Source organism: Hippocampus guttulatus, chromosome 1 (genome assembly GCF_054856545.1).
Source record: "Hippocampus guttulatus isolate MCC_2025c chromosome 1, RoL_Hgut_1.0, whole genome shotgun sequence".
NCBI classification, from domain to species: Eukaryota; Metazoa; Chordata; class Actinopteri; order Syngnathiformes; family Syngnathidae; genus Hippocampus; species Hippocampus guttulatus.
The window spans coordinates 20,955,881-20,970,507 of NC_141261.1; the positions used below are offsets into that span (position 1 = coordinate 20,955,881).

A 14,627-nucleotide genomic window follows, 5' to 3' on the forward strand; every position below is an offset into this window, starting at 1 on the left:
GTGAAAGAATTGATTGGTGAATTGTTGGATGATGTATGCGAGCATGTGCAAATCAGTGGGCCGATGGAAAGATGAATATGTATATGTGACTGGGTGGGTGGGTTTTCTGTCAGATCCAGGTGCTCCTACACAAACTGGGCTGTTACATGTCACCGTCAAGAGATCTCATTTTCATTCCTGGAGCCTGTCATGTCCCATCTGGCCCGCAAATGGCCACAAAAATTATTCATTTTATCGTTAACGGGAAAGTGGAGCGAGCAGAGTTTGGAGCAGACTGCACGGCTGAAGATGTTAAAGGTAAGAGGGAGGACTTTAGTTAAAGTCCATTCATACAATTATGTATCATTTTCTTAAAAATAAATGTGTTTGAATGAAAGTGTCAAGAAAGACTGGAATGTTATGTATGAACCACAAGTGGGATAAACATCAGTAATGTATGGAAGGACTTGAACTCCATGTGGTGGTGACAGGTCCTCAGGAGAAAGAGCGTCATTCTTAGTGACACATAAACCAATCATGCACCAACCAGCCCCTCCAACTAACTTTAATCAACCACAGCATTGGCAGATTTTATGTTAAAACGAAAAATGTGATACAGAATTTTGTATCCTACTAACTTGGAATCTAGCATGGTTGCAGATATGAAGCTGCTCGTACTCGCCTGTCATCTGTAATGACTGCTGCAATGTGGCAGACCTGTTCCGTGCAGCAGCAGAGGCCTCTCCTCATCACATCCTGAAGCTGTACAAATCAAACGGCAGCGTGGTGAATATCTCGCCCATGCTGGAGTCCAACAGCCAGGACTCATACTACCGGCTGGAGGTGGTGGCATCTGACCTTCAGAGTGAGTGGCAACTTCTGCAGTGGGACCAACAACCATTCTGTCTTCAGCAAACTTCGCTTGTAACCACTGTTCGATACAGCTTTTATCATCTCTACGATCTTCAAAATGAGCATTCGGCTGTACATCTTTCATATAGACGCCTCACAAAAATTTAGGGATATTAGGCTATGAGGCAGAAATTCAGGATAACCCAACCATGCACTATAACCTTCATAGGTGAACTTTTTAATTTGAAACTTTTGAAAGTACATGTCCAACTGTTCAAAAACATCAGATATGAATGTTGCGTTGCAACTCGTGTTGCAAAAATTACTGAACATTGGACATTGGCATTGAAAAGTTAACATAAGTTCAAATTGAGTTCTCCCGTAATAGAGAGATGGGATGTTCTGCACACATCCCACTAGGAGGAGGTCCCGGGCACGACCCCAGGACACACTGGAGAGACTATGTCTCCCAGTTGACTTGGGAACATCTTGGAATTACCCTAGACAAACTGGATGAAGTGGCTGGGGAGAGGGAAGTCAAGGCCTGCCTGCTTAAAATGCTGCCCCACATGACCCGGCCTCGGATTAGTGGAATGGATGGTAAATGTTGAGAGTGCGTTGTTGGGATATGTTGAAATTCCTCCGTAAGCCCAATATCCTCATCGGTTTATGAGTAGTGAATTTTATATGGAGATGTGTATTGAAGTGTACAGTCAATTGTCTGTCCAAATGCAGGCATTGCTATAACGACTGATGTGGGCAACATGGAGCAGAGGTTAGTCCGTCTCAGCGGTTAATGAACCCAAGCATGAAAGTCAGCGAGAGTCTCATTTCATTTGGTGTGTGCGGCCTCAGGCTGTGTCACCTGGAGACCAAAGCCCAGGAAGAGGCAGGCAAAACTCCAGTAATCATCAGTGACCTCAAGAGTCAGGTGGATTCTTTCAAGCGAAAGCTTGAGGTTTGTAATCCTGCTCAGAGTCTGCGTCTGCCTGTATGCATCAGAGCTGAAATGTTTGCCCCTTGTCAGAGCATCAAGCACCTGAGCTGGATGGGTCTCTTCAGGGATGAGTGCCCCCAACAGTTTTCCAAGTTCCCACCGAAAGCCAAAGTGCCTCAGGTGAACAAGGACGAGGAGCACCGGGAGGTTCGCAGGAGGTTCCTCAACATGAGGTGACTGATTGGGTTGCAGTTTCTAAATCACAGTGAACACACACATGGAAGAAAATGTTGGTGATTTGTTGAAAAATAAAAAACCCACAGAGGACACTGAAATAACTTGAAACCGAAAAAAAAAATCCTAACTAATGAAAATTAATTTATTTGTGTTAAAAAAAACATCTGGACAAAAAAAAATTGTGCAACTTCTTGACACAATTTCAGTAACTCTACTCCAGGCAGCACATTTCAGCGCGCGCGCGCACACACACACACACACACACACACACACACACACACACACACACACACACACACACACACACACACACACACACACACACACACACACACACGTGTTCAAAATGATTTACTGTCCCTTTAGGCTCCTCAGAATCCAGTAGGCCCGTGCTTGGATCAAAGTCACTTTGGACTGTTTTTAGCTGTGTGTTTTGGGTCATTGTCCTGTCAGAGCATTCATGACCTGCATTTGAGACCAAGGTTTTTCACAAGGGGAAGGAAGCACATTTGGTTCTAGAATGCCTCATGAGAGTCTTGCAACACCATTGTACCCTGCAAAGACTTGCTGCGCCGGGTGTAGAAAAGCAACCAGAGAGCCTAGCTGAGCTGCCTCCATGTCTCACAGTAACTCCACTTATGTCTTTGTACAAGGGGCACAAGCAAGATTTAAGTTTCCATTCGGTTTAGGAAAGAATAACCCACCATGGTCACGGAAATAACCTGAAACAACCAATTAGACTGTAAATTTTCCAAAGCGCATTTGAAAAGCCAATCCTAAAGCTTCTGTGAGTAGCTTGTACAGATAGACAAAACTAACGTTTTGGTAAGTCACATCAGCTTTGTTTAAAGACACACATAAAAAAAAGGGACGCGTTAACAAAAAAAATGTTTTTGCTACCTCAAAACCAGGCTGTCTTGAATCTTTGAAGGGTAGGATCAAATCTCAAGACTATCTCAAGCCATCCTGGAGCGAAATGTGCTGCCTATAATGTCAGAAAGCTCAGTCTCAGATGCAGCTCATGGGTCCTGGATCCAACAGGATCATGACCCAAACGCAGCTAAGAACGCCCCATATAGATTAGTTACAGAAAATCTTGGTTGCAGCTCGCTGCAGGTGATAGAAGAAGTGAGAGAGCATCTGAAAACTCCCACTTTTGACAATTGGTGAGTGCTAACACACGCTCTGAGCGTCTGCACTGGCTCCGCCCACACCCATTTGATACACTGTTGACAGGCAGTGGGAGGAGCCAGAGATGCTGGTCCTCCTCCAAGTGATGTTCACCGACCTGGACTTCCTGACGGTGTTCCACTTTGAGGTGGACATCCTCCAGAACTTCCTGTTTGAGGTCTACTGCCACTACAACAACATTCCCTTCCATAACTTCCAGCACTGCTTCTGCGTCACGCAGATGGTATGACCATCAATTTCATTTATACAGCACCAATTCACAACATTTGTTTTCTCAAGCCACTTTACAGTACACAGCGAACAGTTCAAGAACCACCTATGATACATGCTATACTGGTTGTATGTTAGAAAACCAACATGAGCAAGCAATTGGTGACGGAGGCTATTGGAAAAGCCCCTTCAAAAGGAGAAACCTCAAAGTGAACCCAGTCCATATGGGGTGACAGTCTGCCTCGGACGGTTGGGTTGAGGTGGGGAGACAGAGTTAAGGGACAGAGGGTAGCTAGAGAAACAAAATCAGGACAGAGGGGTAAAGGCACAGGTGTCTCACTCAAGGCCGGGGGGCCAGATCTGGCCCGCCACATCATTTTCTGTGGCCCGCGAAAGCAAATCGAAGATGTCAACTTCCATTATGCTTGCCAAAATATGGAGCAAAATTTCAAATTCTCATATGTAATAAGAGAGATATTGTCAGCATTGTTTTGGTGCCAAAGTCCCCCCATGCCCGCAACTTAAACAATAGTTGAATAATCCGTTATTATTGACTTTGTTTTAAATGGTTTCAGTCATAATGGGCCTCCAACGGAAATGGTAACTAAAATGTGGCCCGCGACGAAAATGGGTTGGACACCCCTGGGTTAAGGCAAGGACACCCAAGTCTGGTCCTCGTGAGCCCCTATCCAGTCTGCTTTAGATGTCTCCCTCCTCCAACCCATTGCATTCAAATGGACAAGATCGTTGTTATGCTTGTGGAGTGTGCTGATGATTTGAATCTGGTGTGATGGAGGAGGGAGCCATCTCAAAGAGGCTGCTTAACGGCTCTCAACCGGACTTGGGCACCCCTGGGTTAAGGGATCGAGGTGGGATGAGCGAACTACCATGCGGAAGAAAGAAACAGACAGAGAAGCAAGATCGTAACATACGACATGGATGGTGATTTGTATCCATTATTATACTCAAGTTGAGATAGGTGAGCTAAATAGTACAGTATAGAAGACAAAGAGGAAGGAAAGCTTCCCCTGATAGTCCAGGCCTACGGAAGCATAACTCAGGCAAGAACCAGGACTTCAAAATTCGGCCCTTGACTGTAAAACGTGTTGCGCTGTTGCTCAGATGTACGGGCTCATTTGGCTAACAGACCTCAGGAACAAGCTGGATCCGATGGACCTTCTGATCATGCTGACCTCTGCTCTGTGCCATGACCTCGACCACCCCGGCTACAGCAACGTCTATCAGGTTGCCTTGGTCCTCTTGGCTTGCTTTCCTTCTCCTGTGAGATAGTTTTCAACATCTGTGTCTGAATGTGACAGATCAACGCCCAGACCGAACTGGCCCTTCGTTACAATGACATCTCCCCGTTGGAGAACCACCACTGTGCAGTCGCCTTTGGCATCCTGGCTAAGGTAATTGCAGCCTCTTTTCAGAATCTACAACTTTAACAGCTTGCTCAAATCTCATTTGCCACAACTGTGCAGGAGGAGTCCAACATCCTCAAACATGTGACCACAGGACAGTACAAACACATTCGAGCAGGAATGATCAAGTAAGTGTTGACCCACGTTTTCTGTTACAACTGTTTAGATCTCGATTTGATGTCAGGATGTGTTTCCAGGTGCATTCTGGCCACCGACATGGCGAGACACAATGAAATCCTCAACAAGTTCAAGAGCATCCAGCCCATGTTTGACCTCAGAAACAGGGATCACACGGAAGTGGTAAAGCACTGAACCTTTACACAAGAAACTCTTCTTTCTCATGGACCATTTCTACTGCTGTCATCAAGTGACACAATGAAATAAGTCAGTGTCATATAAACTACAGTTTGTCTATATTCACATTTACATGCTGGAAGTCTTGCTTTTACTTGGAAATAATTGGTTTTTTTTTTCCACGTGCAGCTGATGAAGATCATGGTGAAGGTGAGCGACATTTCCAACGAGGCCAGGCCAATGGCGGTGGCCGAGCCCTGGCTGGACTGTCTCCTGCAGGAGTTCTTCAACCAGGTTTGAAGCACAAACCGGAAGTGGTGCGATGATGTGACAGCAAAAAGCATTCGTTGTTATTGGCAGTAGAAAAGGACAGAGCCTGAAACAAAATGTGTTTATAATTAATGCCCCCTAAAGATAATTTGTTCTCAATGGCACAAGATGATTTGTAATTCCTTGGCGCCAAGAGAGCAGAAAAGCACTGCTTTTGTCTAAATGAAGCTCCTCGATTCACTTCAACATAGTTCTTTGGCATCAGGATACCAACAAAGCAGCACCTTTGTCGAAACAAAGTTCCTTCGAAACTTCGGAGCACAAAAGCAGTGAAAAGATGAGATTTTCTGTACTCCGCGAGTATGTGATACAAACACTGCTTATCAACATCTGATAATTACTGGGAGTGAAAGTAGTGTGAAAGGACCTGTTTGTGCCGTGGTCATGTCTGGACTGCAGGGCGACACAGAAAAACTCAAAGGGCTTCCAGTGACTCCATTTATGGACCGCGACAAAGTGTCCAAGCCGTCCTCACAGACCAGTTTCATTCGTTTTCTCCTGTTGCCGCTCTTCACAGAGCTCACGAAGCTCTTCCCCTGTCTGGAGGTACAAATATTATTTTATGAAATCATACATCCCAATGACAATCTGTGGCCATGTTAAGCGTTTTTTTGCACTGCCCCGTAGAAACATATTCTGGAGCCAGTGAGGCAAGCCTTGGAGTACTACTCGGACTTGGAGAGAGCCACCCAGAAGGAGGCGGCAGCCAGCAAACCCTGATAAGCAAGACATCACAATTATGTTTTAGCAAACGTGTGACCGTAGCTCGTGTTTACATAATCACACAACCCAAGTGCTTAGCATATTCAACGTCAGCTCAACATTTTATTTTCTGGAACTGCATTTACATGTTTGAACCAAAGTGCAAATGTCTGATAAACCGTTTAAATTAATTCAGGTGTCTCCAACTAAACACATGAAATCATATAAATACACATACATTACATAAATTCTCTTGGCATTTCAAGACAGGATGTTTCAATCAACATTTACAAATGAGGAATTCAGTGTGACAGAAGGGAGCAGCTGACTCATGTTAGGTTCTTTCTCACCACAACAAAAGCATGACACAGGACTTTAAAAATGCCCTCTGTTAATTCCTGGCAAACATTTCTGTTCCCTTTGTTTTTAACCTTCACACCAATGAAATCTTACAGTTGATAGCTTAGGAAAGCGGCACGCGTGCAGTTTTCGGGTGTCCAGTGTACTTGGTGACAAGTATTAAAATAATCAGTTAAAACAAGTATAATGATCAGTTAAGAGTCTCTAACCAACAATTCCTTTGAGCCATAAAAAGACATGTGCACAGTTAAAGCGGTACCCTAACTTACGAGTGATTCGTGACTGAGCTCGTAACTCAGTTTACTTGTACACTGGTGCCTTAAGATACGAGTTTAGTAATTCACTGCGACTCGTTCGGGTATGTGTCGCAAAGAATTAAGAAGATATGCCTGTCTTCTATTGTCTTTTTATGTGTTGCTGCACTGTTTGTGTTCAAATAACCATTGCTTGAAGCGTTATAACGCAACAACATAAATGTTATTTGTGAGCCCGTCTATGGCGTTTTTCATTATGTGTTCGCATTAATCTACCATTAATTTTAAATACACAAAATTCTTTTAGTTTTGTTTAATTTGTCATTAAATTTCAACTGGAAGTAGCATTAAAATGCTGAAGATGTTTTACTATCTGCCAAACCGTTGCTATAGAATAGAACTGAAAACAAAACTCACAAGTCATGTCACTCATATCTCAAGGCATCGCAGGATATCAAATCATGCTTGGCTGGGTGGATGTTGTGGCATTTGCTGCCGCCATCTAGTGGTGGCCTATCTGAAGTTCATACGTACCGTAAACTAAAATAAGAAAAACAACGGTGAAAAAATACAAACCCCAAAACAGTGACAGATCGCAGTGAACAAAACTCACAAGTTGGTGCACTTGTAAGTCAAGGTACGACAGCATTCACAGTACAAGCTTGTCCCAAAAATGACTCACGCCACGAGGACCATGTTGAGTGTCGAGGGCGGACAGTCAAAACGCGTACATGGATTAGCGCACAAGTTGAGGCTGGCCTGTCCACAAATGGGAGCGGGTTTTCACAGACGGTAAAGAGGCTAATTGAACATGATGGACTCAGGATCCTGGTTCATCATTTGCGCTATGTGACGCAGAACGTCCTTCTTGGTGATGATGCCGAGTAGACGCCTGGCGGGATGACAATCGGATAAATAAGCAGCCAATGACAGAATGAGCTTTGTGACGGCTCTTGTGACATCCCATCTTGTCTTGTCTTACCCGCTGCGTGTAACCAGACACTGGCGGAGGCCCAGCTTGCGGAATATGTCCACTACCGTTTCCATGGGCGTGTGGTCAGTGACGGTGAAGGGGCTCAGGTTAAGGATGCGGCGCAGCTTCAAGGGTTGCGGTGTGCTGGCCGGCAGCTGCGGCACATCCTCGGTAAAGTACACCACTGAGCTGCTCACCACTCCATCTTGTTTTTGACGGGCATTTTCTGTGGAGAGACAACGGAGATTAAACATTTGTGTTCATCTTGCCCCCCTGCATTTTAGCTGTATTAATGCAATTGTAATGAACACTGATTTAGTCATTTCCAACATTTGGCTCATGTGGCCACTTATGGTCGATCACTGCCGTTTCCTGGATTCCATCAGACTGACAGAAATGGGATTTCGACTCAGCAGTTGAAAATGTTACTTCTGTGAATGTTCTTGACCAGATTACATTTATCAATTTATTACATGTAATATTAAGTTTCAGATAAGGGTTGAATGGCTATCTGCACTTCAATATAGAAAATTAATGTTTGACTGATTTACAAAAATATATTTTCGAGGATGTTTAAAACCTGTGCATTGAAGGATTATAAAAAAACATTTAAAAATCAAATATGAAATATTAGTACTTGTACTCGGAATCTCAAAGGAAAATGAATGGATAGTTTATAGTAATGACAAGAAGTGATGTGGAAAAAAAGTTGCATACTAATTGTTAATATGGCCAAACTCCAAAAGGCCTGAAGGTTATTAACAGTGGAACAATGTCCAGCGTTACCATGTGCTTCCTGCCAAAGAAGAACCGAGGTGACTCACTGATGGCGAGCGTGAGGTCTCTGCGCTGCACAAAGCCAATGAGCCTCTCAGAATCTCGGGACACAACCACCGGGAAGCCGTTATAATCTGTGTCTTTGATCAACATTTCCACGTCCTCCACAGTGGTGGCGTCCTGCGTGAGGACGGCCAGAGGCGGGTCGTTCCGACGCGGCCGCATCACGTCGGCGGCCAGTGTGCGGTGCGTGAACTCATCCCTGACATCCAGGTACGGGTAACCGTTGAGCTGGATGTGCGACTCGTAGATGCCTTCTTTCCCGAAGGCGTCCGCCACCCACTTACTGGTGACAGCGGCCGCCATTAGCGGAACTATATATTCGAGACCACCGGTCAGCTCAAACATGATGACCACCAAAGACACAGTCATCCTGGTCACGCCGCCTGAAATAATGCAAGACATTGAATAAATAAGAAAGCTCGTCCCCATCTCCAGCCATTTTTTTCACTCATACACCACTAAATGAGTTCAAAGATGCTGATATGCATGTTGTCATAGGATGCCATAATACTCTGAGGAAAACCACGCAATCACGGTTCCCCAAGAAGTAGGCAAACTCCACACAGAAAGGCCGAAGCCCGGATTTGAAAAAGAGAACCCCCCCTTACCTAGACAGGCGGCAGCCCCCACCATGGCGTAGAGTCCAGGTGTGACGCAGTCAGCACCAGGCCGGCACCAGTTTTTGAAGATGATCCAGTCGTGATGGTGGTATGCCATCTGCTCCACTGCGATGCCCACAATTCGCCCCGCGATGGCGCCCACTGCCATGCTGGGAATGAAGAGGCCTGACGGGATCTGGTGACATTACGATTGTCACGTCATCACGCCAGTGTTTTCACATGGCAAGTCAATTACATTTTTATTCCTATAGAGTGCAGGTTTACAACAGAGGTTATCTCAAGACAGTTTACACATTGATCACGTCAAGAAGCCCACTCCTCATACATTTAAGAAAACCAACCCCACGTGAGCAAGAATTTGGCAATGGAGGCAAGGACAACCTCATTTTAAGAAAAGAATACTGTAACAAAGATACAAAATTAATAGCATCAACAAAAGATGTAGCTCTGTTTACAAAGCAAAAGCAACCTGAATTGGACTGACCTTCATGCCGAAGGTGAAGATGGTGATGACAATCTTGAAGACGAGAGCGAGCGCCAGCTGCCACAGAGCGTTGTAAACGCCAGGGCCAGCTGGGCGGTCTGGTATATCGTCCACAGGTCGACTCATGTTGGGGTTGTTGATGTAGTCGCAGAGCTGTGACGACTCCAGTGCTCCACAATCATTGAAGAGCTCAGAGATGAGCTCGCTAGTGCTGCGCCGGGTGTAGGGGTTGGGATAGGCCAGCACAGCAGTGATAGCCGTTACTGCGATGACCTCTAGAACCGGATACTTCCCCAGCTGGGTCGTCTTCCTCCGTCGACACCAGGCGATGTTGGCACGAATGAAGAGGGTCCCCCAAAGGCCGCCAAAGACGCCTAACAGGATGAAGGGCACCAGCTCGGCCATGTACCACGGTGTGTGGTACTCCACGTAAAACAGCACCAGGCGGCTGTTGCCAAACGGGTTGATTGAGCGCAGCGTGAAAGCAGCAACTAATGCAGCAAAGAAGGAACGCCATAAAGTCTTGAGGGGGAAGTAGTAGCTGACCTGCAGGGGACAGGGAGGAAGGTGCTTGGTCCAGGCAGGGGTTCTCAAAACAATTTCAGTCCGGGGATCCCTTAAAATTAATCTTTCTTAAGATCCGCTCATGAATTCAAATGCCAATTAAACAAAGCTACCATTAGGTACCACTAAATGCCATTGACAATTTTTGAACATTTGAACCTAAAAATTCATAACCTGAATTAACTCAGCCTAACTCATGCGCAGCTAGCATGGCTGTTACATATTCTGCACCTTTTCTGACCCCTCAGTGACTATTTTTGTATGACTAGCAACTTAAAGAGACAACATAAGATGAATCGTTTTCACATTGTTTTGCAGATGACAAGAAAGGAGCCCAGTGGAAAGCAACAATGACATTACTGGCTCTAAACATCAGACGTGGTGCTGACAAGCTGCAAATGCTTCGCCCAGGTTGACTCGCCCCATTCTAGACAACTTTAGAGAAGAGCCTGAGAGAGCTAGGAATGCTATGGTTGTCAAATTTGTGTGAAATGTCAAAATCCTATCAGAGCTTTTAAACACCTAAAGCTTAAAGTAGGGAGGGGTAATTGGTTTAGTTGATGTGTTTGCTTGTTTTAAATGAGGAGGACCAAGAAGTTATGGCTAGGCAATCCCAGTTTGAGAACCACACATACATTACTGAAACATATCTCAAGCTTGTTGATGGAGGAAAACTGATGCTGCATGGTGATAACAGAACCCACCTCTTCCAGGCTGAAAAGAACCCCTCCGATGGGTGCACCAAAAGCCACCGACACGCCGGCCGCCGCTGCAGCTGATAACACCTGCACGCCCAACAAATCATGAGGTGAGCCGACATTTCCCAGCACATCACGTGAGAGATAACAAAACGGCAAGTACTGTACCTCTCGCCGTTTGCCTTCATTCTTGCTGTACTTGGAGAAGAGGCTGCAGAAGAGGTTCCCGCAGCAGCACGCAACATGGACCAGAGGACCCTCCTTTCCCAGGCTGAGGCCCGACGAAACGGCCAGAACCAGCGTGACCGTCTTAATGAGCAGCGTCCATTTTCCCAGGTAACCACGGATGATGAAGCCACTGAGGATGGTCTTGATCTGAAAACGCATCAGATCAGTTTTACCTCGAGTGGTCGCGCAAGCGTGATTCCTCATCACGAGCTCACCTCCGGGATTCCTGAGCCGCAAGCGTACGGCGCAAAGACTCGCACCAGTGACACAGCCAGGAAGGAGAACGAAAGAGCCCACAGGACGTAGAGCAAGTAGTTTAACACATATGCTCCCGCTCCCTAGAAAAGTATTTTTAAAAAGTGGATTATGGCATTTTGGTTCATTTTAATAGAAAATGATGACTTCGGATACAAATGTTTTGAGTATGGTCCAGGAAAAAATTTAACTAGTATTTCAAGGCACCACTGTACTGATGACATCACTGAGACGTGTCGTCTTCCTCTGACCTCAGAATGGCCTGTCATCAACTCGGCCCACTTCTGCCACTGCAGACATTTGTCACGGTCGTCAAAAGTTGTCTCGTTAGATGTCCAGCAGCACTGCTCGTGGCTGTACCAGAAGGCGGACAGACACACACCCTCCTTCAGGTCCGTCATCCAGTCCACCGCCAGGTCAATGACTCCGGCCAACGTACCTGGATGAGACGTAACAGCACACCCGAGTCATGCCAATTTTATTTTGCTCACTACCCTGAAGCGAAAAATACTCTGAGAAGTCAATGTCAATAGACTAATTTAGCATGCGCAATGTGATTTCTCAAAGCTGTGACAAACTATGGTGGCTGATTTTCCATTCTTAAATTGCGCGTCTGAAAGAGGTGTAAATTCACATTGTAGTTCGTAGCCATGACTCGATGGCAAGGAGGCAAAGGCCAAATGAGAGGCGATGGAGCGAATGTGTAAATGATTTTCAAATGCAAGAAACAGAAATTGTGGGGACAAATTATTTAATCAGCAATGCAATATTAGAGCTTTTGGGTGATCAGAGGGCTGGGCCAGTCACAAGAAGGAATCATGGAGTTAACAATTACTACTCTATATCAGCTCTCCATTTCCTTGTGTCTGCATGGCTCATTTCAGTGCACTGTGGCAATTGGTGCCTCCCTAAGAGCATTTTTTCAGGAGTACCGTCCAAATTTTATACATAATGTAACACAGGATGAGCCGATGCATCCAATTGTTGTACTTTTAATTATGTGAGGTACATTGAGTTATCTTTTGTACGAAATGCATTCTATAAGTAAAGCTGCCTTGCCTTACTTACCTCTTATACACTTGCTGGCCTCCCCAAAATTATTATGGTATAATGAACTAATCAAATTGAAGACTGTGTGACATCCTCCTCACAAACCTGAGAGAAGTCCAATGAGCAGCATCACCACCCATCCTGACCAGGCATCTAGGAGGCTCTTGGTCAGGTCCCAAATGGACTCCTTACTCTTGCTTGTAATCTTTAAAATAAATAAATAAATAACTCCGTGCACAGCCTCAGTGGAAATGAAAGGTAGCGGCACAACAACCAAACATCTTCAGCAACCTTGCGGTGGCGGTCAGTATCTCTTGACTTCTCCCTTAGCCAGTCAATGGTGTGGAAGTCTTCATAAGTGGCCACGTCAGGGAAAGGCTCCTCCAGGAAGTCCATCAAGTTGCCAGCTCCATTCAGCTCATCAGTGGGTGTGGCGCTACTCACACCTGTAGATGGCAACATAGCATGTGACTCTTAGTGCAACAGGAGGAGCAGGGGGGGGCGTAAGCGGGAGAAAAGTTCATCCTAAAGACTCATTACTCACAAGGGCCCCACAAAAAAGCAATTTTAAATTTCCAGTATTTAAGTGGTTATAAATATGAAGTGATACTTTTTTTAATGTACCTCAAATTCCTGATGCCTACCCTGAGTGGGACATGTTTAGGGTCAAAAATTCAGGAGCAGGGGGCCGTAAGCGGGAGAAAAGTTCATCCTAAAGACTCATTACTCACAAGGGCCCCACAAAAAAGCAATTTTAAATTTCCAGTATTTAAGTGGTTATAAATACTTGATACTTTTTTTAATGTACCTCAAATTCCTGATGCCAACCCTGAGTAGGACATCTTTAGGGTCAAAAATTCTGTAAAGTGGATTTTGGTCCTAATCATAATCATTCGGTCACCGCGAAAATACAGCAGAAACGCTATAGTCTTAATATGGGTGGCCAGATATTTTCACACAAACCAGTATGCAGAAAGTCTTAAAATGAATTTCCTTAGTTCACAATTTTTTTAACAGGGCCCATGTGACTTTGGCAAGTCCAACCCACTGCTCTGCTACTTCAGTGTGCAATGATTCTTTAAATTACCGGTATACTAAATTCATTTTCTGCATGATGTTATTGTTCATAATCACCGAGGGATAACTCCCTCTAATTGGCGAGCTTGACCAGTGTGCATTCCTAACAGCATAAGAAATGAATATGAAGTTCCATGGAAGATTTTGGTAAATTGTAAATGTAAAATGCACTGACTGTAGTTCATGACACTGACTTTAGTTGTACGACAAAACTGCCTATCAACAGATTCACACACTGTGCATAATGAGTGCATTATACCCGTCTCAGTTATTATGTATCACCTTCAATCATATATGTCCTTTTAATCGAACATAACGCACAGTTATTTCACAAATTGGTGTGAACAATTCATATTTTCTCCTACAGACACCGAGAGCTGGGATACAACACGGTACCCTGACTCGCAGCATATGGATTTTTGGACCAGTCTTGCATGTGTCAGCAGTTTATGATTCGATTTCTAAATCGGTTCCTACGACATCGTTAGAGGAGATAAGATGTTCCAACAATAAATGCCCTCATATTTTTTCAAGCTACTTGCAAATACGTTTTGAACATTAGTCACACTCGTCAGCTAGCTCTTTAGCATGTTGACTCAAATTACCTTCGGCAGCCTCCATTTTAGGGTCCGTCCGTGCGCTCGGGAAGAGAATCTTACAATTCGGTTATATTCGATTGGATAGGAACCGCCGCTGCCATTTGGTATCCTTTCGAAGACATAAAAACCGTCAAACCAATAAATGCTACAGTCTTCCTCCTCCTTCTACAGCCATCAGCTGCGCTAGTATCGCGAGATCATTCAAAGATCCCTTACGCTAAACTCAATACAACGTTGAATCACGCCGCTTTATTTATAGAGCACATTTCATATACAGTACTGTACTGTATAAGGCAACTCAACGTGCTTCAGACAGGTAAAGACACAACATCTAAAAGCATTTGCAAACCAAAGAGTCAACAACAATCACAAGCAAAGCAGAGAAAAAAAATAGCGTTTACCAAAATTACTAAAAACAACAAACACAACTAAACTCAATTAAAACGACCATTAAGCTTTAACATTTAAA

The 14,627-nt window shown here is 44.7% G+C and overlaps 2 protein-coding genes across 2 annotated transcripts; one reads left to right on the plus strand and one right to left on the minus strand.

Annotated features, from left to right (window-relative positions):
- Positions 1 to 113: 113 nt before the first annotated feature.
- On the plus strand, positions 114 to 7,010 carry LOC147210913 (high affinity cGMP-specific 3',5'-cyclic phosphodiesterase 9A-like). Its single transcript, XM_086118318.1, has 14 exons — positions 114 to 297; positions 695 to 844; positions 1,567 to 1,606; positions 1,687 to 1,789; positions 1,859 to 2,001; positions 3,112 to 3,171; positions 3,242 to 3,419; positions 4,529 to 4,651; positions 4,726 to 4,818; positions 4,891 to 4,958; positions 5,028 to 5,130; positions 5,314 to 5,418; positions 5,854 to 6,000; positions 6,082 to 7,010. Exons 1-14 carry the CDS (start codon positions 147 to 149, stop codon positions 6,172 to 6,174), a joined length of 1,557 nt encoding a protein of 518 aa, XP_085974444.1. The 5' UTR covers positions 114 to 146; the 3' UTR covers positions 6,175 to 7,010.
- On the minus strand, positions 6,252 to 14,345 carry clcn4 (Cl-/H+ antiporter 4). The gene is made up of 12 exons (XM_086118292.1): positions 14,165 to 14,345; positions 12,774 to 12,928; positions 12,588 to 12,687; positions 11,684 to 11,871; positions 11,393 to 11,515; positions 11,118 to 11,324; positions 10,956 to 11,036; positions 9,688 to 10,233; positions 9,192 to 9,378; positions 8,568 to 8,966; positions 7,753 to 7,969; positions 6,252 to 7,662 (listed from the first exon to the last, which is right to left on the minus strand). The coding sequence occupies exons 1-12, from the start codon at positions 14,178 to 14,180 to the stop codon at positions 7,572 to 7,574; spliced, it is 2,310 nt and encodes a 769-aa protein (XP_085974418.1). The 5' UTR covers positions 14,181 to 14,345; the 3' UTR covers positions 6,252 to 7,571.
- Between the last annotated feature and the right edge of the window lie 282 nt (positions 14,346 to 14,627).